Raw genomic sequence first — 22,313 nt, 5'->3', positions numbered from 1 at the left:
TATGCAAATTTACTGTTTAGATTTGTTATTTAACATTTAGATTTAGATTTAACATTTAGCATTTACATGTAGATTTATTATTTAACATTTAGATTTAGATTTGACATTCAGATTTTGCATTTAGATTTAACATTTATATTTAAATGTAACATTTATATTTAAATGTAACATTTATATTTAACGTTGACATTATATTTTACGAGAGAAAAAACATCACAAACTTCACAAATATTCCCTTTTGTGTACTTTTGATCAGATTTACAGTAATATTTGTGAAACATGTCAATGTTAAATCTAAATGATACAATTAAATCTAAATGTTAAATCTAAATGCTAAATGTTAAATCTAAATATCACAGGTGAAACTAAATATTTAGTTTATATGCAAATTCACTGTGTAGCTTTATCATTTAACATTTACACTTCAAATTTAAATTTAGATTTAACAATTAGATCTAACATTTAGCATTTAGATTTAACATTTATATTTAAATGTAACATTTATATTTAAATGTAACATTTATATTTAACTTTGAATACATTTAAATTTCACAAATATTGCTGTAAATCTGGTCAAAAGTAACATAAAAAAAATGTTGCAAAAAGTTGTTTATTTTATCATGCGCAACAATCGGCACCCCATGTTTACTGTGTAAATTGTGCATTGTAGTGACAATAAAGTTTTTTCTATCAATCAAGACAACCAAATCTGCATCCAATTATAAAAAAAAACCCTAATCCAAACTAGTTTTGTTGTTGTTGTTGTTGTTGTTGTCATAAATCAATCCTGTATATTCTTAGTGTTGTAGGACATTCTTTTTGTTTACTTAATACTTAATTATGCAGCCTACTAGAGATAGAAAACATATACATATTGTTTGCATAGTCAAATTCACAAAGATTACATTTGAAAAAACACAAACTTGTCACACAACCTATAACAAAGTTAAACTATGTTATTGTAAATTCGAAATACCCTCTATTGTTTATCAGTTATCTAAATAGTATAAGGGTGCCTATTGTAAAGTTGTGCACGCTAAAATAAACAGAAACTTTTGGCAACATTTAGGAACAAACCACATTTAAAAATCTCAATCTTTTTATGTTCCTTGTGACCAGATTTACAGCAATATCAGTGAAATTTGTGATATTCTTCTTCTTCTCGTAAAAATATAATGTTAATGTTAAATCTAAATGTTGTATCTCAGTCTAAATGTTAAATATTAAATCTAAATCTTACATCTCAATGTTACATTTAAATCTAAATTTTAAATGTAAATCTTAAATCTTTAGATTTAATATTTTACATGTAGATTTAGATTTAACATTGACATATTTTTACATGAAAAAAACATCACAACTGTTTGCCAAAAAAAATTTCAAAATGTTTTTAAAACATGGTTTGTTGCTAAATGTTGCAAAAAGTTGCTGTTAGTTTTCGCATGCACAACTTCACAACCCATAAAATAGATCTTCACTTTCAGATTTCTTTATGAATACAAATAAAATGGACAATACACATTGTTTGCTTGAATCATCCTCTGCATGGACTTTCCTGCTCCCAACAACCCATGTGTTGTGTTTCAATACTTCCTGGCCCCAGTAGTGTCAACAAGGTCAATCTCAATACACAATAGTTCAAAAGTCCTCTGATGTGAGCACCAATAGGACTAGGTCATCTCCATTTGATTCAGAGGTGGATCAGGTAAAGTGGTCAGGTAGCAACCCAGACGGGTATATTTTTATATTTAGACAACAATTGCATTTACTTTCACAGTCAAAGCATCTTCAGCGCAATGCTCTAGGACTATTATCTATGTATTTTGTGCATACACTGGCTGTCTGCTGGTGGTTTTTAATGTTGGTTGAGTTCATCATTAACGTAGAAACCTGAAATATACAAAAGGTCCAGAAATTCCATGTCGGCTTGTTTGAATATATTTTATTATAACCGGCTAATAATCCACTGTAATTCAGACACTACACATCAGACAGTAAAAACACTTTGGGATCAACATTTACCATTTCCAGCCAGCTTTTATTTTCTTTATGCAAAGACAAAAGTGTGTTCACACCTGGAAAGTCTCAGCCTGTGATTAATCTTCATCTCCAGGCCACTATACATCTAACCTGAGCACAGACAGGTAAGAGGTATTCACATGTTTGCAGTGATGCATGCACTCGTTGTGTATTAGTCAAATGGTTTATTCAGCTGGAGTGCATTTAATATTATAATTATCCTAAACAGGACATTTGGAAACACATTGTGTCATGGCAATGTGGTCGGTGTTATGCTGAATGGGAGTAAATAAGGTTGGAAAAAAATATTACATTTTTAGCTGTAAAATACTATGTCCACTTCACACAATTTGTTAAATGTTGTATTTTATTTTATTTATTTTTAAAGCCATACACCAACATAAGTGGTGATGGCTTGTTATGATATTGAAAGGTGAGAAAAAAATATGTATTTTTTTTTTTTTTGAGATTCTCCCCCCCGGCAAGAATCTCAAACTCCGCCTATGCCTTATTGTGCAACAGTGACAAGTATTATAATCTACAGTACGTTATGGTTAAACTAGACCAGCATGGGTCACTGGTGGCCCTCGGTCTAATTACGAAGTAAATGCACAAATTAACTCCAAAAACCACACAAAATGACAGCAAAAAATACATAAAAGGACACGAAAAACAAAAATGACCAAATCACAAACAAATGTTCAATTCAACTTTATTTATATTGCGCAAATTACAACAAAAGTCATCTCAAAGCGCTATCAAAATATAAAATTTGTAATAAAAAGGAAAAAAAAAACAACAAATCCACATGAACAAGCATCAGCGACAGTGGGAAGAAACAACTCCCTTTTTAACAGGTCAAAATCTCCAGTAGAACCAGGTTCAGAGGTGGCAGCCATCTGCGTCGACTGGTTGGGGTTAGTGGACAGAAGGACCAACAGAACAGGATAGAGAGATATACTCTCAGCGCATTCCAAACTAGTTGAGCTGTGATTCATTGATCAGGAACTGTCAGCTCCAGCATCTAGACACCTGAAACAGAAAAGAGAGAGAAGAGCGAGGAGAAGGCACTGACTGCAGAAAAACATGATACACTATTAGCAGGTCTGCCTGCATGGTTATGGGCTTTGTTCCTCGTGATTAGGTTAATGCTATTATACTGTATAATATAGTTATTTTTTTAGCTTGTTAGAAAGGCAACAAATCTCTTCCCGTAGATTGGTAATTACCATGGCGTTTAGTAATGTCTATCTCTGACGGTGGCTAAGGAGCCGCGTCTCCATGGTCTGTAGATACAGCCATTACAGACGAGACCTTGTCCAATCTAGTGGTTAGGTTAACGCCATTATACGGTTGAAGATAGAAAATAAACTCTCTAAAGTTTATTAACTTCACCATTATCAAAGGGTTTGTTGTCAAATGGCAACAATGTGACTTGAAATTTAGAAGAGTCAGCGCCAAAGCTGAAACATTGTGTTTAACGTCATTCTTACTGTAATTTGTGTTTATTTGCTACACAAGGAAGATAGCCATTTGCTTGATGCCATTTTTGTTAGGAGGTATGTTTTTGCATGGTTGCTGTACGGACAACCCCCGGTGCTATTGGTACGGTTTACCGAAGTACACGTACGTAGCGTCTTAAGGTTAGGGTTTGGTTATAACCCAATATCGCAACGATTTTTATGGATAGGGTTAGGGTTAGGTTTAGTCTTAGTCACATGACGTAAACTGGCCAATGACTGACCTATGAGGGGCGCTGCCGCTGCGTACGGATAGAATGTCGGTATATTGATACGGCAACCGTACGGAGAGCCACTGCCTTTTTGTTATGCTTTGTTTATCGTTGCTCCCCAGCTAATATGCAGTAATAATAATAATAATAATAATAATAATAATAATAATAATAATAATAATAATAATAATAATGCAGGTGTTTCTATTGAAAGCCAAAATATTAACATCAGTCATTGTTGTGTCAACAACTTTCAATGTGTGAAAAAAACAGAAATGTCACTTTGGCAGTGATTTTGGGGTCAGACCGACGTTAGTGGATGAGAATACCGTTTGGATGACTTACAGGTACAGTGTAAAAAAAGTGTATAATAGCAATTATAAATATATATATTTTAAGTAATATATTCAAATTATGGTTGATTTTCTTTTTTTTTACCAATAAACGATTATTTGGGCCATGCATTTATTTTTGCAGGATACGTAAAAGTTGCGTGATGACGTCACAGTCCGTTGGCTCGCTGCAGTCTGACCTCTGCCTTTAGATGGCGCTATGTGGGTTACAGACGGTCAGGGCCGGATTTTCCGAGCATCCTGAACGGAAGTAGGTACGTGGCTGCTTCAGCTGACAGTCTCTACATGATGGCGACAGAGGTTCAGAGCGGCGACCTCGACAGCGCGACTTCCAGCCGGCTCGAAGTTTCCATCGATGGCCTCACCCTCAGCCCGGACCCGGAGGGTGAGCAGAGCCCGGTGGTGGATTTAGGACCCGTCTCCGAGGAACCCGACAACGAGACGCCGGGTGCTGCGGGGGGCGAAGATGGAGAGTGTGCCAGGTCTACCATGGAGGGGAAATGGGGCTTTCCTCTCAACGAGTTGTACGGAATGGCTCTTAAATTCTTTAAAGGTATTCACTTGTTCTTACCATTGCTTTGCTTGGTCATACGGGTTTGGTGTTTGTGGGTGGTGGCTGTTGCTAGCAGGCTGCTAACTTGTTAGCTTGTAGCTGTCACCGTCAGTGCTGCTGCTGTCAAGACATTACTTTATTGGAGTGGCTATACATACGTAGCTGTACGGACAACCCCCGGTGCTATTTTAGGGTTAGTTAGTCCGTAACGTGGGTTAGGGTTAGTCAGTCCGTAACGTAGGTTAGGGTTAGGGATAGGGTTAGTTATTCCGTAACGTAGTGTAGAGTTAAAGTTAATTAGTCCGTAGCGTAGTTTAGGAATCTATGCATTAATAGCAAACAGAAGTACTGGCCAATGAGGGTCGCTCACGTGACCTTAACTGGCCAATGAGGGGCGCTACGTACGATACTGTTACGTACAAATAGCGACTGCCTTTATTAGCTCCACGGCTAACGCACTGCTGGTGCGGCTAACTGGGCAGCTATCGGCTCTCACAGAACAAACCACGCCTGTATTCTTAAAACCCTTTTACTGAATTCAAACGTAACATGTAATTTTTTTTAATGGGTTAGTGGTTTTGTTTGGGAAGAAAGGCATGGAATGATACTGGGAACGCTCGAGGCTTGCTCGGTATAGAAACTAAATGCCAGCTCTTCGTTTTGGCTAAGGAAGTAATTAAGGCTTTTTGAATTAATCCAACCTCGAAAACTGAAGTTCTCAGTATTGTGAAGTTGTCCAATGTTGTTAGGCTGTGTAATTACACTGAGTAATGCTTTGGAGTTTGGCAAAATGATCAAATTGCAATCCATAGAAAATATTTGGGAATTGCACATTAGCAGATCGGAAGGTGATTAAGACACAGTTAGATGTGTGTGTTTTGGGGCATTACAAGTGATTTATATATTTTATCAATTCAGTTTTACATAGGCAAACCATTGTGGAGTAGGGATAAGTTATTAGCAGTAGGAGTTTACATTCACACTAGTTTGCAGCTGTCATTTGACATCTTGATCTCTTTGGACACAAGGCTGAGCATATTATGATACTCCACACAATAAATCAGTTGTTGGTACAAAACAATAATTTAGCAGGGATACAATGCTACTATTATTTAAACTATAATGATGAGAACTGCACTAAATATTACGGAAACCGAAAAAACACAACTTCTGTATATATCACAGCTTTTCCTGACAATCTGTGCAGGAGCTATTTCATATTGAATCAAATATCCATCTTTTCTATAATGGCTTTTCAGGTGATGGATAACAAAACATGACCTATCTGGGAATCATTGCCTTACACATAATGCAGCCCTCTTCCTCTTCTGTTGGTATGTTTTGTTAGTTTAGCTTGTATTATTCTAGGTGAGCAGGCCTAATCGGTAGAGAAGTGGTGGGTCTATGTTTTAATTCGATGGAGTTATTGTCCATTGGAATTAGCCAATAGGACCAGTTGGGAGGAAATTAAAAGATTGACACTATTATTAGTGCTTGACAAGTAATATGTTGAATTTCTCATCTATTTCCTCCTCCTTGCTAAAACGACCTCATACTTGAACATGGCTAATGCATGTACAGTAGGCGTTTATGTGGAATCAGCAGCAAAGGAACAGCGCCCACTATGAACCACAGGAAACCCACACAGGATGTTGCGGATGGCCGCTATGATAAGCATCCTTTTTCTTCTAGTTAAATGCATCATATTAAAGGTGATTCATGCAGTCTATATTGTGCAGACCTACTGCAAAATTACATTTGTTCTCTTATATACCTGCATATTAAGTTAAGTTTGGTATTAAGGGTACTCTGTCATCATTTGTTTGTTTTATCATTATTATTGCTAAAGGGCACTAAAAGACTATATAAAGACTTAACTATAGTTGGGTTTTTTTCTGTGTGGAAAACATGAATTGCCCATTCATTTTTCCCAAACCACTTTTTATCTAGACTTTCTAAAAATTTTTGGTTTGTTTATTCTGGTCAAAATTAAAATGTTTAAATGTATACATATGCACACAAACACAGAACAGCTGAAACAAAAGGTGATTGATTATTAACTTAATACGTAAAAGGTCAGAAAAGGTAAAGACTGAAGCTTTTGCTTTCTTTTTAAAAAGCACACTATCATTAGTATATACCTAACACAAAGCCATCAATGTACTACAAAAAAGTGTCAAAACGGTATTTAAATGTGTGGTGGTGTTTTTTTTTCTTTTCTTTTGATATAGTTTAGTAATATAGCGTGTATTCAACAATACATATCTCATTCTATGACAATGTCCACCTGATATTAATGTCTGACATTGTTGGGGACATTAGTTTATCTCTGATTGAAATACATCATTGAGTAAGTTGAACATTGTTATTGCACAACACTTTGTTTAGTATTGTAATATATTAGTTTCTTATTATCAGTCTTTGTTCCTGCTCTTAGTATGCAGATAGTGTGTTAGCACTATTTTTTAACAGAAAACACTCTAAGTCATGGTTAACTTTGAGTTTTACTATTTTTTGTGTAACCTGGTGAATACTGAGCAAACCGGTTTGAATGGCAGCTTTCTTCATATCACTGTAATAAGGGCTTTGTACTACTGGTACTTGTAAGCATGCCCAGTAGGGTCAGGTCTTCTTGCTTGACTTGTTTCCACAAATCCACTTTCTTGCCTCACTGCATCTCAAAAAGTCAGTTTTAACTCCAGTAATCTCATCGGGTATGTGTTTTCTAAAGGAAGAAAACCACAGTGGTGCTTCTATAGAGACTGCTATAACTAGCCAAATGCTTTTGTTGTTGCTACCATCTTTTTTTAGGCAGAGAAGAGAGAATTTGATTTGCCTCAAAATAGAAGCTAACTTTCTACCTTTGGTGTTGTCAGATAAAGATGGGAAAGCGTTCCATCCGACCTACGAGGAGAAGCTTCGACTGGTGGCCCTGCACAAACAGGTGTTGCTCGGCCCCTACAACCCTGACGCTTCACCAGAAGTCGGCTTCTTTGATGTCCTGGGGAACGACCGCAGGTAACACCTGGATACGAATCTCTGGTCACGTCTGAACTAAACACAAACAGAAACTATTGGCATGTCAGTTTTATGAATTCAGACAGAGGCAATACTGTTCTTGATTAAGGTTTATCCAATGAAAGTGTTTTTATATTTCACTTTTAATCATGTAAATCACTTTGAGTTACCCTGTGTTGGAAATGGAGTATAGAAACTAAATTTCCTTGCTTTCTTCCCTGTATAGGAAAGAGTGGGCCTCCTTGGGTAACATGGACAAGGAGGAGGCCATGGTAGAGTTTGTGAAGCTACTCAACAAGTGTTGTAACCTCTTTGCTCCATACGTCACCTCACATAAGATTGAAAGGGAAGAGCAGGAGAGGAAAAGGTACTTTAACCACACACACACAATTTTACAAAGGCTTATTGGAAATACAGACACAATCCTGGTCAGCACCTGATAGAACGTTGCGTACATTGCTATGTGACCAAACACTCGTTGGTATACCTGGACAATTACTCCTCCATCCTAAAACTAAAACCTAGAGCAGGGACATCAAAGTCATTTCATTTCAGGGGCCAAATACAAAGCTGCTTGATTGCAAAAGAGCCACAGATTTCAACATTAGTGCGCCCTAGTTTGCTCTATATAAGTATACATGAAATACTAAATAAGGATCGACCGATATGGATTTTTTACATCCGACTTAACCGGTGACCGATACGGACTGCCGATTTTCTTGAGCCAATATTTGGAGCCGATACTACTTTTTTTCCGTCAATTTACATCATAAAATGTACACAATGATGATAACAAAAGCTACAAGTCTCAATTAAAAAAAAAAAAAGGAACATTTATTGAAATTAAAAAAGGTAAAAAATAGAGTGAGACATCTCATGAAATATTATGAAAGATCTGTTCGTCCTTATCCTGACAATAGCTTTGACAAAAGTTGGCCTGACTGAAAATATATTTTAATAACAGGATTATTGAGTATAAAGATATAGAATTATAGTATTAAACACAAAAAGAAACCATGAATAATAGTCAATTCCAACACAACCCCAGAACATGCGCATTAACCAACAAACTGTTCAAGTTTCTGCTCTAAATTGCATCAACATTAACTAATTATTCAAACAAGTAGTAAACTGCTTCTCAAAGTTTTAAAAACTTCTTCTCAGCACAGCGCTGAGTGAGAAGCAGAAAGAGAGGGAGCGAAACACACACATGCCAAACCTCCAGCCAGTTGCTTGTTAAATACAACTGTGACAACAACATGGAACCACGGAAGAACGTCAGCTAAGTTAAACAGTTAAAAGATGCTTTGGAAGCTTAAAACTTGCTGTTGGGGTTGAAGAGCTTCTGTCACGCTCTGCTAGTTTGGGTGGAGAGGCTCTGAACTCTGCAGCCAGAACCCAGCAACACGGAGCAGCCTGTGGCAGCCGCTCTGTAAATAAAGTGGATCGGCGAACGCAGCAGCGCTCAATGGCCGATGCCGTTACACGTAAAACGTGCAAAAATCGGCTGATTAAATCAGCCGGCCGATGAATTGGTCGATCACTAATGTATGTAAGAAACCCGACAATATCCAAGCAATGATAGATATCAGTCCCAACAGGGTCTAAACTTTAAATTTCCTAGATTCTGCGACCAATTTCTATTTTATTATGGGGAATATTATGTAATAATATCAGGAAAATTGACATTAAAATTGACTGCAATTGTGCGATACAAGCACAAAAATATTGAGTTTCATTTACACAATTATTAATGTTTTCTTTGTCATTTTTACTTTCTCCAGAGGGCCGAATTGGATGCTGTAACCTGTGAAATTCCAAAATCCTCTCACGAAGATTCCCATTAATATGTCCCAAATTATAGAGCTGTCTTTGATAAGAATTAGCCACAAATGCAATATTTTTGCCTTTTAAAGACAAATCATAAGAATACACCTCTCTCGAAAGAACTGCTTGGAGTCCGTCACATCTGCATTTTAATTCCCGTAGGAAAGAAGAGGAGGAGCGTCAAAGATGGGAGGAAGAAGAAAGGGAACGTCAGAGGCTGGAAGAGGAGAGAAGGAGGCTCGAGGAGGAGGAAAGGTTGAGAAGAGAGGAGGAGGAGAGACGACTGGCCGAGGAGGAGAGACAGCGGATTGAGCAGCAGAAGTACGTCTTTAAACGGGGGCCATTATTGTATCGTTTTCTCTCTGTGTTTTCTAACCAAACCATTTCTCCCTGTATCACATTAACCAGACAACAAATAATGGCTGCATTGAATGCTCAGACAGCCGTGCAGTTTCAGCAGTACGCTGCACAGCAGTACCCCAACAGCCCAGAGCAACAGCTGGGCCTCATCCGACAGCTGCAGGAACAGCACTACCAGCAGTACATGCAGCAGCTCTACCAGGTCCAGCTCGCCCAGCAACAGGTACGGTGGAAGACCAGTGCAATAAACTGGAGTTTATTCTGTTTAAAGCTTCTTAAATCATAGTCTTTGTTTGATCATAGGCAGCTTTTCAGAAACAGCAGCAGCAGCAACAACAGACTGACTTCATCATGCCAGGAGCTGTAGATTCCAGCAGCTACAACGGTGGTGAAGCCAACCCTGCCTCAGCAGGAGGAACGTTGTGTAACTCTTCTACACTTGCTGGTGATGAAGTTCCAACAGTTAATGGAGGCCAGTCAGATTCCTACTTGGAGAGTATGGAGCGTGAGCCTGAACCTGAGCTGGCAGAGGAGGTCTCTGAGAACGGCCCTTTATTAGGTTAGTTGGTCCTATTTGTCTTTGTTGGAACACATACATATTTATAGTTCAGTGCTTAGGGGACAAACTGTGACAAACAAAACGCTAAACTCTATTAGAAACCTGACTCTTTTGCTATGTCCTTGCTGATGTGACTGGGAGGGCAGAAATGAGCTGCAACAAGTGATGTCTGATAAGGAGGTGGATTAGCTATCATCCAGTCAAGGTTTGGGCGATCTGGACCTAAACTCATATCTCAATATTTTTTTCTCAAAATGGCGATATAAGATATAAATCTGGATATTTTTTAATTCAAATAAAGTCTGGTTAAATGGTTAAATTTGCTGATGCAAAATGTCACAGAATCAGAATCTTTATTAAACCCTGGGGGGTAATTAGAATGGCATATTAAAAAAAACAACACTACTAATAATATCATACACACACAGAAAAAGGAGCAAGACTACGCAAATAAATGTGCAAATATATGTATAGGCACATTTATTAACAAACGACTGCGCACTTTTGACAGCATGTGTGAGTGAGTTCTGTAGTGTGGCTTGTTTAGGGGAAAGTCTGGGTTAGGACGCATTCACAAATCCATCTAACTGTGCTTTTCATGCTGTATTTTAACACAAAATATGCTATAAAATACTGTATTTTATATGAATGTAGGCAATATTGTAATTTTCTATATTGCCAAAATAGAAAACTCTATGTATCTTGAGTCTCGATATATTGCCCAGCTCTAATGCAGACACACAGGCGGCTCATCTGAAGAACCCAAAACACACACTTATGGGCTGTCAATAAAAATGAAGGGCTTTTGCTTAAAATGCACAACTCCAATATGAACAAAAACCTAACCAAATAACTGCGTGTATGTGCTCATTACAGCAGACTCCCCTCCGGTCATCGCTGCTCCCTCCATGTGGACTCGGCCACAGATTAAAGACTTTAAAGAGAAAATCCGTCAGGACGCAGACGGCGTGATCACAGTGGGGCGTGGCGAGGTGGTGACGGTGCGGGTTCCCACCCATGAGGAGGGCTCGTACCTGTTCTGGGAGTTCGCCACAGACTATTATGACATCGGCTTCGGGGTGTTCTTTGAGTGGACGGATGCTGCCTCAGCATCAGTCAGTGTGCACGTGTCAGAGTCCAGTGACGAGGATGAGGATGATGAAGGTACGGGTGTTTGGTTTTTACTTACAGTATGTATTAGCTGTAGATTTGTATTTATCTATAGCAGCACACCAGCTTCACTTTTGGGTCATTTTAAGCAGTTTTTCATCCTAAAAGTAAGTTGAAGCTGGTAAATAACGGTTTAATTTGATCCAGGTAAAATAAAACAGTGGTTTTGTCTATTTTTAGGGTTTTGACTTTGTCTTTTGTGTGGTTTTGTTGTTGTTTTGGCAGTTTTGTCATTTTGTATATTTTGCTGCTGTTTCGTGTATGTTTGTCTTTTAGTGTGTTTTTTTGAGATCGATTATATGTGGATTTTATTTTTTGTGTTGTCATTTTGTGTTTTTTGATCATTATGTTTTTTTTTTGTTGGTAATTTTAAGAATTTTAATTTTTCTATTGTATATTTTTTGATCTATTGTGTGTTTTAAAAAAATGTTGTCGTCATTTTGTGTATTTTTTTTTGTCATTTTGGGAATTTTTGTTGTTCTTTTGTGTGTTTTTTTTTTTTTTTTTACCATTATGTGTCGTTTTTATTTTTTGTGCTATTGTCATTCTGTGTATTTTTGCTGCTGTTTTTGGAGTTTTGTGTATTGTGCTGGGCTTCAATTTTCAGGGGCCGCACAAAATTACACAGAGGGCTGCATGTGGCCCCAGGGCTGCCAGTTGCTCATGTATGGAATAGAAGATGCCAAGGAGGATTTTAGTCCCAATCATTTAAGAAGAGAAGCTGCCAGTCTAAGACAAAGCCATTCAAAACGCACCTCCTCCAACTCTCTTTAAATCCACATTGTTGTCTCGGTGTGTGAATGCTGCAAGTCATTAAGGAACAGCCTCTCATGGTGATGAATAATTGACCAGCTTCATCATCGTTTACACCACAGTTTTACTGGGATGTTATCAACAGTGTAGGTTTTCTACTGGTCAATTTCCTTTATAAATATTTCCTGTGGCTTTTTTCAGGTTTGGGGTCAATTACATTTTTCACTTACAAATACGTTTTCAATTATCCATGTTAAATTACAATTCAATCACGATTACAGTGAGCAGCATTTTTTTCAATTACAACTAAAATTACATTTTTTTTTTTTTTTTATCCTTAGAATGTAAATTACAATTAAGTTCTCAATTGCTAAAGTTTAATTGCAATTACTTAGCCTGAAATAAATAACCTAATAAAAGTTAACCTACCTCTTGTGTTAGCTTTCTGTTAGCATGTCTTAGGATAACGGCTCCTAAATCAGCTGTAAAATACACTAAAAACAAATATATAATTTAGTTTATATCTATTGGTTATCTTGTTAGGCTTCCCAATCAATGAAAATATATGTTTTAATATTATTAGTGTGGGCATCTGAGACTTTTTTTGTGTCAGTATACCCCTCTATTGTTTACTGATTCCCCAGTTTTGCGTTAAATTATAATTGACAATCTTTAAAGACTTTTTGACAATTACAAAGTCAGTTATCTGACCTCAATTACAATTTAATTACGACAGCAACAGATTTTTAAAATGATAACTACGCCATAATTGTAATGATTTATAATTACGTGATTACAATTATAATTGACTCCAACCCTGGCTTTTTTTATTTAGGTATTCTTCTGAACTTGATCCACCTCTCTTTTCCCCACAGGTGACCCCCCCACTGAGGAGGAGAAAGCAAAGAAAGAGGCAGGGAAGCCCCAGGTGGATGAGATAGTGCCGGTTTATCGGCGGGACTGCCATGAGGAGGTTTATGCAGGCAGCCACCAGTACCCGGGCCGTGGAGTCTACCTGCTCAAGTTTGACAACTCCTACTCACTCTGGCGCGCCAAGAGTGTATTTTACAGAGTCTACTACACCAGATAAGCCTGAAGAAAGACACGTGGGGGGGGGGGGCTCGTACTCTCACCTACATTTGTGTAGATGAGAGTGGTGACGGCAGCCTGAAGTTGTGTGTGTGTGTGTGAGTGTGTTGAAGAGGAAACACCAGAGGGAGACAAAGAAACATATCTGAAGAAAAGGACAACATACATACATACCCAGGCCCTATATTGTGTTTAAGAAGAGGAGTGTGTATTACTGTTATAAAGCTGTCTCACCACCTGTCCTGTATGACTAATGCTCTCATGTCCAGATGTTGCCACTTTTCGTTCATCGTCCCCCCCAGGCGTTTTGTTGAGTCCCTTATGTCCAGCGTGGCCTTGTGGCTGCATCTCGTGATATTACACAAGTGAGGTTGAGTCCAAAACTCTGCAAACTAACATGAACTGTTTGTTGGATGAGGCGATAGATGAGATGAGACAATGTTGGAGATCCAGTTTTACTGCTTTATTATGACACTATACATTTCACACAAAGATCTGTAGTCTTTTGCCGGGTCTCGTTCACACAATAAAATCAAAGGAAAGCTTTTTTTTTTTTTTTGGTTGAGCATGCAACGAACATGCAATGAATGCCTTGGAGGATTCTCTGTCTGAATTGTTCTTCCACTAACTCGCCCTCCTGGTTTGTTCAGATGTAGGACAGGCTTTGGAAATAATGAAGTTAAAGGTGAAACGTTATTTAATTTTTTCTGTGTTGGGAGCCCTTTGCTTTTGAAAACAGATTTGTCAGAAGAGGAAGTCTAAAAACAAATTTCTTTATTAATATTTTTGCTTTTTTCCTCCAAATGTTCATTAATGTGATTGTATGTTTCCCCATCAGTTAATTTCTGAACGTTGTCCATGGTTTTTCGACCTCACGACAGATTGTTACTGTGCGCTATCATTCATTTGTGGATTCCTTAATAAAATAATTGTTTGGGGTTTTTTCTCGTCATTTTCAGTATCAGCTTGTTTTTCTGTTATGTTTTTTTATATTAATTCTGGCAGAGGTCACTCGCAAGCTTGTTTTAGAGGCCGTAACACACTGTTACAAAAATTAATTATCCATATTGTTAAGTGTTTGGTTTTATTCTGCTCATTCTGTTCTCTTGGGCCACTGTTGTATGACGTGTACAATGCATATGCTGTGACTTTACTGCTGTTCCTTCCTCTGTGTGTGTGTGTGCGTGCGCGCGTGAGACTACACTTCAAAGGCAAAGATGGAATTCATTGCGAGTTGCTTAAGCCGTGTTGTCACTGTCAGTGCTTGTTGGAATTACTCCCAAACAGTGATTTCTGTATGAAACGATCACGTCTCCATCAAACTCATGAAATGCAGAGGATTTGTTTCTCATCTCATACCAATTTGTTCTATAATTCATGAATGCTCACCAAATGCTTTGAGTTGTTTAAAGCCTTGTTTGTATATAATTCTTTAAAAAGGAGTTTGTTTATGGGGTTGTTCTTTTTTTGGTTGTTGATGAGGTATTCTTGAATCAATGCACTGTAAATTAAAATGATACATTTTACCACCAACAAAGGTCCACGACTCGTAGAAAGTGTGAAACTTTAAGATTCTATTAAAAGGACAGACGGAAGAAGCTCTTTGTTTTTGTAACGTTCCAACTTGTTTGGGTCTCTTTTGAGTTGCAAGATCCGTTTTTTTCTCTTTTTTTTTTTTTTTCTTTTTTGCATATATTTAATCTTGATTAAACTCATCTTGATCTGTAAATTGGACGGTTTTAATGTTTCTTTTGCGTCTCAACGTGTCTTATTTTGAACTGTTTTGATCCAGCAAAAAGAAAATACACCTTGGAGTGAATTAAAGGCCTGTCAAAATAAAAGTTGCAATGCTCTGAATTGAAAAATGTGAAACGATCAGGCTGGTCTTCCCTTTTTCCATCAGCAGCAAATTTGTCATCATCCAACCCTTTTCTGTGAAATGTAGTTTTATGCTGAGGTTGCAGGAAACCAATGAGTACATCCCTTTAATGGAATGCTGCATCAGCATTCTAAATAAATGTTAAGCAACTTTTTATGAGGGTTGACTAATAAGAGGTGACTATTTACCAAGTCTTAATGTTGGTATTAAAACTTACAGGCACCAGAGATGGTGCTTTTATAAATGGGGGGAAAAACACTACTAAAAGTGGCAGAAATAAACAAGAAAAACACAAAAACCTTGAGATGATTATCTTGCTAAATCTGTTATCTAGATTTAATAAAATACTCCTTGTGTCTTTAATAAGTCTATAAATACATTTAGTATCTTTGATTAATTTTAAAATATGTTTACAATGTGTTTGAATTCACAATAAACACACATTTGTACTACTGTTGTAAAATTCATTTGTTTTTGTTTTTTTAATGAGGAAACAGGCTTTAGTGATAAACATTCTTTCTCTAAATATAAAAAAAAATATTCTTGGAATGCAATTCATTATTACTGGTTGGTCACCCTGACAACGATTGATATTTTGCTCTTAGAAATACCAATAAAAAATACTTGGAGGACACTTAGTTGTATTCATCATGTTTAGTAGCTTTATCTATTAGGGATGTCCCGATACTACTTTTTAACTTCCGATACGATGCCGATTTTGCATCCTTGGGTGTTGGTCGATACCGATATCGATTTGATACATCAGCACCAATCATACATACTTTTATTACCTATTTTGTAGTGTGGAGTGTTAAAAAAGGCTTGATCAAGTGATGTTACTCAAACAGAGAACAATAGTCAACAACAGTAGGGATGAGAAAAAACTGACCCATTTATTATTAACCAATTGGTTACATACATTTTAACCTTCAACATAATATCTACAGTATTCTACAATTGAATTAATATATATTGGAGATTTTAGATGCAGTCCGATAAAATCAGATCTTGATTTTTTTGGCTGATATCGGATCGGGACACCCCTATTATCTATACCATGGGTGATAAACTCTTTTTAATTCAGGGGACAAATGTAGAGTGGTTTCACCTCAAGTGCACTGCAGATTTAAAACAGGGAAACAAACAGATATCAGTCCCTGTCCTGCTTTCTTTAAATGTCCTTGATTTTGTGACCAATTTCTATTTAACTACGGGAAATGTGAAAGATTTAAAAAAAAAAAAAAAAAAAGAGTTCTTTCCACAATTTCAGATAAAAAAAAAAAAAAAAAAAACTGCTGTCATGTCATTGAAGCATGTAGGAAAACTGTGTGCCGGAATTTCATTGAATTTGTGTATTCAAAGGGACTGATATCTACTAGGGATGTCCCAATACAACTTTTGTGATATACCGATATTGCAGCCTTGCGTATCGGCCGATACCAATATTGATCCAATAGACAGGGTCAATACAGGTTCAACATGCATTCATTCCCGAGTTTGATCTTTTTGAAAGTGTAAATCAGAAGCTGAGTCCCAGAAACACATGAATCTGTACATCATATTCATCAGTATCCTTGGCAACCGTAGGAAAAAAAAAATTAATTCTACAAATTATAGAAAAAGACATTTGTGCAGGACAGAACAAGCACGATCATACATTTTTTTTCTCCTTTTCTTTAATAAAGTAACAATGACTTATTTTGTAGTGTGGAGTGTTAGAAAAGGCTTGATCAAGTGATGTTATTCAAACAAAGAACAATAGTCAACAACAGCAGGGATGAGAAAAACTTAACCAATTAGTTACATACATTTTAACCTTCAACATAATATCTACACTATTCTACAATTCAATAAAATAAATAAAAATTGAAGTGGTAAAAAAAATTCTGAAATTTGAATCCGATATCCGTTTTCAGGCTGATATCGGACCGATATCCGATATCAATATTGGATCGGGACACCCTAATATCTACAACTGATTAAGTTGATGAATTATGTTTTCTTTTTTCATTTTTGCTTTCTCCTGAGGGCCACACTGGATGCTCCGAAGAGCAGGATTTGGCCCCCGGGCCTTGAGTTTCACACGTGATCTGGCCCATTTGCACCTGAAACACATCAATCAAAATTATCGACTGTCATCTTTGGTTTCACGTTGTTGATGTTTGATCATGTTTTTTTTTCTCACGATCATTGGGAAATATTTACAACTACACAGCACGCCACTTTGCAGGTAGGATTAGGGGTTGTTATTTACCGTAACTCACTGGAAATGGAATAAATCTGTTACCAAACCATTTAGTCTGACATGTACGACTGAAAATGTTCTCAGTCGTTTTGGTACATTTCTCGAATCACCCTGAACATTTGCACAACGGTAAGTAGTAGTAACAGTAACTACAAACAGATTTACAATGGCACATGTTGTAAGTGTAAAAGTGTTTTCATATTTGTACATGTGTCAAACTCATGGCCCAGGTACCAAATCCGGCCCTTTGAAGCGTCCAATTCGGCCCGCAGGAGAAAGTAAAAATGACAGAGAAAACATGAATCATTTTATAAATGAAACTCAACAATATCCTCACAGTTTTCCCGGTGCTTATATCACATGATTGCAGTCATTTTTAATGTTTAACAGCTGAAAAAAACTCAAAATGTTCACAAAATCCTTTAATTTTCCTCAAATTATTACATAATATTCCCTTTAAATCAATAGAAATTGCTCATAAAATGTAGGAAATTTAAAGTGAAGATCCTGTTGGGACTGATATCTATCACGATATGGTTGGTTTCTTACATAATTTTGGATTTTATGTATACGTAGAAATGTAAACTCGGGCACAATAATGTTGAAATGACTCATTTTTTACACATAAAATCTGTGGCCCACTTGAGATCAAACAGCTCCTTATTTGGCCCCTGAACTAACATGAGTTTGACGCCCCTGGTTTAAAAATTTTGTAAAAGTGTGTTGCTCAAAAATGTTAATTTGTTGTGGCATTTGTAAATAATTTTTTGCACTTCTCAGCCACCGTACATTTCTGATCTGATTAATGTACCAAAGCCAACCTGACAGCTTTGATTGTTGTTTATATCTGTATTATATTTGTGTTATTATTTATCTTATTTTATTTTTTCTACTGTAATGTGTGCACTTGTATTTAATTAACTTTCTTTGTTTAGTGTTTATTCTTTTTATTTGTAATATTTCTTGAGCCTCTGTAACGCAAGTAATTTCTCCCTGGGATAAATAAAGTATTTCTACGGAAGAGGATTAGGGCCACATGTTCATTTTTTTCTTTGGAGTTCTGACTTTTAAGTGTGAATTATGAGATTAAAGTCAGAATGCTGAGATCAAAACTCAGAATTCTGTAATTAAAACTCAGAATTCTGAGATTAAAGTCAGAATTCTAAGATTAAAGTCAGAATTCTGATAATAAAGTCAGAATTCTGTGATTAAAACTCAGAATTCTGAGATTAAAGTCAGAATTCTGTGATTACAACTCAGAATTCTGAGAATAAAGTCAGAATTCTGACTTTTCTGATTTTAAAGCCAGAACTCAAAAAATAAAAATCCACATGTGGCCCAAATCCTTTTCCGTATATTTCTAATTCTGATTCCACCGGGTTCGGTGCCTCGTTAGACCCAGTCCTGGTTTTCCCTCAGACCTCCACAGGTTCAGGCCGCACGGTGGCAGCGTGGCTCCGGTCCAGTGCCTACAGGTGGTTGTAGTATTCTCCAGGCTTTACAGAGACTTTTCCTACTTTTGCCAGTGTTTTGTGCCGTGCTGCTGCACCGTGTCCGCCTGTCTGGATTTGAATAGTCTCTGTCTACAGTGAACAGCGGCACAAAGTCCCCATGCCCATGGAAACAAGCCTCAGCCTGGATATGGCGGGACCGGAGCCCTTCTCTGACTTTACACTGACAGGAACCGATAGAAGACTGCTCGTCTTGTTTTAAAACTCTCAAGGATTTTAACTGGGATAGTTTTCCTTATCGCTGGAGTTATTGGTTTGAAATAAATATGCCATTTTATCAACGGAGCATCGAGCCGCGGCGTGTGAACAGGTTATCGCCGAGGAATGGACCCACAGCCTCGGGGGAAGCCGCCGGGAGACGCCGGTTGAAAAAGCCGGTGTTGTTCTCGTCCTTGGACGAGGTTAGCTGTCAGTCACTCAGCAGCATTATTCACCAGCTCTCTGACCTCTCCAGACACGCCAGCGACATCTTCCTGGGCATCGAGGTGGAGGCAGGGCTGGTGTTCAGGAGGTCCTGCAGGATTCAGGGGCGGCTGCGGTTCCTCCAGGACCAGGTCTCCACCTTGGATGCCAAGAAAACCAAAATCCGTAAGTTTGCACTGCTGCTCACTCGAATGTATTGCTAGTGATACATGTTATTTTCTCCACTCAATGTAAGTCATGCATGTGAGGTCGATGAATCGGCTTGAATCGATTTTCCTGGGCCGATATCGATTAAAAAACCTTAAAATCGATTATTTATTAATGCATTTTTTTAAGTTTTTGGTTTTTTTTTTGCTCTTGGTTCAATTCATAATGTAAACAATAATATTTATTTTATTTAGTAACACACCAATTTAGAGTTGGCGTGGTCCCTCATTGGCCAGTTTAGGTGAGGTGCATCACGTGACTTAAAGTTCCGTCAGTTTTATTTGAGCTCATATTTATTTTTAGCAACCTCGCTAACCCTTTTATTTTAGCCCTAACTCAGGAAATACCCTAAAATATTATTATTGTTTTTGTATATGTATTTCTAAAGCTGGAGTTTGCCATGTTAAATATGTTAAAAAAAAAAAAAAAAAAAAAAATGTATGTCAAAAGTGGGATTTGTACCCACGGCAGCGGAAGTCAGGCGCCTTAGACCACTCGGCCCTCCAGGCACGGTGGAAAGGTCCAGCAAACGTACCCATAGTACCGGGGTTGTTGATAAGTTCCCGTATCTATTGATACATTTCCGTATCAATAGATACTTTAGAGTTACTTTCAACTTGGGCTGGGCGATATAGACCAAAACTCAAATCTCTTAGATACATTTGATAATTACTTTTTTATATTTTAGGTTTCTTGAGAGTGTGAACCTTCCTTTAAGACTAAGGCCAGTGTGTGAGACAGGTGGGACTTTGTGTCCACTCATAATAGTTATTGAACTGTTAGGGTCAGGGCCAAGGTAACAATCATGTGAAAGACAGACTTCTGAACACATGCCTTTTTGTTTGCTTTGATTGAACCTCATGTTAAATCGGTGCCTGGTGTCCTGTCAGAAGTGATGGATTTCCTCTCAACGCTCCGACCATCTGCAACTCTGTGATCTCACAAGGACTGTTAAGCGATGGGAAACTTTTATCATGGTGGGGGCCATAAAAATGTGATTGTAGCTGATCTGAAGGTCACATGATCAACATTCATGTCAGTATTTAAAATAATGAACAATCAGAGCATTAATATGGAAAACACAAACGGTTCAGTCTGATCTTGTGGTAATTTTGAATAGTTTTTGTTATTTGAATTTGGAGTCATTTTGTGTGTTTTTGAAGTCACATTGCGTAATTTGGTTGAACTTTGTGTGTTGTGACTTGTTTGAGCATACTGTATTTGTTGTTGTTTTGTATATTTTTTTGTTCGATTTTGTCTTCATTTGTATTTGTTTTTCATGTTTTTTGGCGTCATTTTGTGTATTTTTTGTATTATTATTATATTAGATCATTTATTAGAAGTCTTTTTTGTGTGTGTGTTTTTTTTTTTTACTGTTGCAACAACGCATCATCACTAGGATAAAACTAACCTGTCTCATGGCGGTTTAAACCAGACATGTGCAACTGGCGGCCCGGGGGCCACATGCGGCCCTCGGTTTGATTTTATGCGGCTCCCAAAGTAAATGTACAAAATGAAAGGAAAACACACGAAACAAAAGCAAGAATACATAACAAAATACGCAGAATTATAATTTGCAGAAAATTACTGGAAATACTCCCAAAACACACGAAACAACTACAAAAATGAAGAAACTGACAGCAGTAATACACAAAATTACTCCAAATAACACAATACGACTAATGACTAACAAATAGACTCAAATATTTACAAAATTCCAGAAAATGACAACAAATTTACGCAAAAGAAAAATACACAATAATTATTCCAAAGAACATAAATACACAATATGACTTCAAAAAACATACACTTTACAGAAAAAATACACAAAAAGACAGCAGACATGCACAAAGTGCAATCATACACAGAATGACAGAAAAATACACAAAATTACTACACAAATTATTTGTTCTTTCCTATGTTAATACTCAGATTGGTCATTATTCTAAATGCTGACATGAATGTTGATAATGTGGCCCTCTGATCAAACAAACACATTTTTGTGGCCCTCGCTGTGATGGAACAAAGTTGCCCACCTTTGGTCTCAACCCAGCTCACGTTTCCGATTAGTGGGTGGCCAATCCAACGCTTGGTAAATTCTGCTTCTCTATGATAGGAACAGCCGACATTTTTTCTTAGTTTTGTGTATTTTTCTGTCTTTTTTTTTTTTGTGTGTTTTTTGAGGCATTTTGTGTGTTTATTTTGGTGGTCGCACAAAAACTAGACCGATGCGTGTTGTAGATGCTTTAAAGCCCAGTAATGAATGAAGAAACAGCTTCCTGGCCTTTGTGATTTGATTTGTCATTGTTCAGTCTGCTCTTGAAGTCTCCAACACGGTGGTTGTAGATTAACTCAGACTGTGACTCACTCTGCAGTGCACTGCAGTGGTGGTGATAGCGTTGCTGTCAGATTGTCTGCTGTGATGTAAATCTCATGCTTTATTAATGTCTTTAATGCAATTGATGGGATTTCTACATAGTTGTGTTTTCCTCTTTTCTTCAGAATTTCTTGTGAAGAAAGGTCATGTTTTCTCCCTCCCTCTTTTGTGTGATGATAAGCAACAAACTCTAACCCTAAAAACATGCACTTACAGACATACAGCACGCTAATCCATC

At 37.2% G+C, this 22,313-nt stretch overlaps 2 protein-coding genes across 3 annotated transcripts in view; both read left to right on the top strand.

Annotated features, from left to right (window-relative positions):
- Window positions 1–4,324: 4,324 nt before the first annotated feature.
- On the top strand, window positions 4,325–15,162 carry acbd3 (acyl-Coenzyme A binding domain containing 3). The gene is made up of 8 exons (XM_028440008.1): window positions 4,325–4,657; window positions 7,534–7,675; window positions 7,902–8,042; window positions 9,665–9,823; window positions 9,911–10,085; window positions 10,166–10,421; window positions 11,298–11,585; window positions 13,220–15,162. Exons 1-8 carry the CDS (start codon window positions 4,390–4,392, stop codon window positions 13,432–13,434), a joined length of 1,644 nt encoding a protein of 547 aa, XP_028295809.1. The 5' UTR covers window positions 4,325–4,389; the 3' UTR covers window positions 13,435–15,162.
- A 3,882-nt stretch (window positions 15,163–19,044) lies between these two features.
- nhsl1b (NHS-like 1b) overlaps window positions 19,045–22,313 on the top strand; it is a 100,668-nt gene continuing 97,399 nt past the window's right edge. For both annotated transcript variants that reach the window (XM_028439301.1, XM_028439299.1), the window contains exon 1: window positions 19,045–19,656. In XM_028439301.1, coding sequence (XP_028295102.1) covers window positions 19,335–19,656 — 322 coding nt within the window. In that variant the 5' untranslated portion in view covers window positions 19,045–19,334. The remainder of the gene's footprint in view (window positions 19,657–22,313) is intronic.

Source organism: Gouania willdenowi, chromosome 24 (genome assembly GCF_900634775.1).
Source record: "Gouania willdenowi chromosome 24, fGouWil2.1, whole genome shotgun sequence".
Taxonomy (NCBI): Eukaryota; Metazoa; Chordata; class Actinopteri; order Blenniiformes; family Gobiesocidae; genus Gouania; species Gouania willdenowi.
The sequence above is the reverse complement of the archived record's forward strand: the minus strand, read 5'-3'. Positions and strand labels throughout refer to the sequence as shown.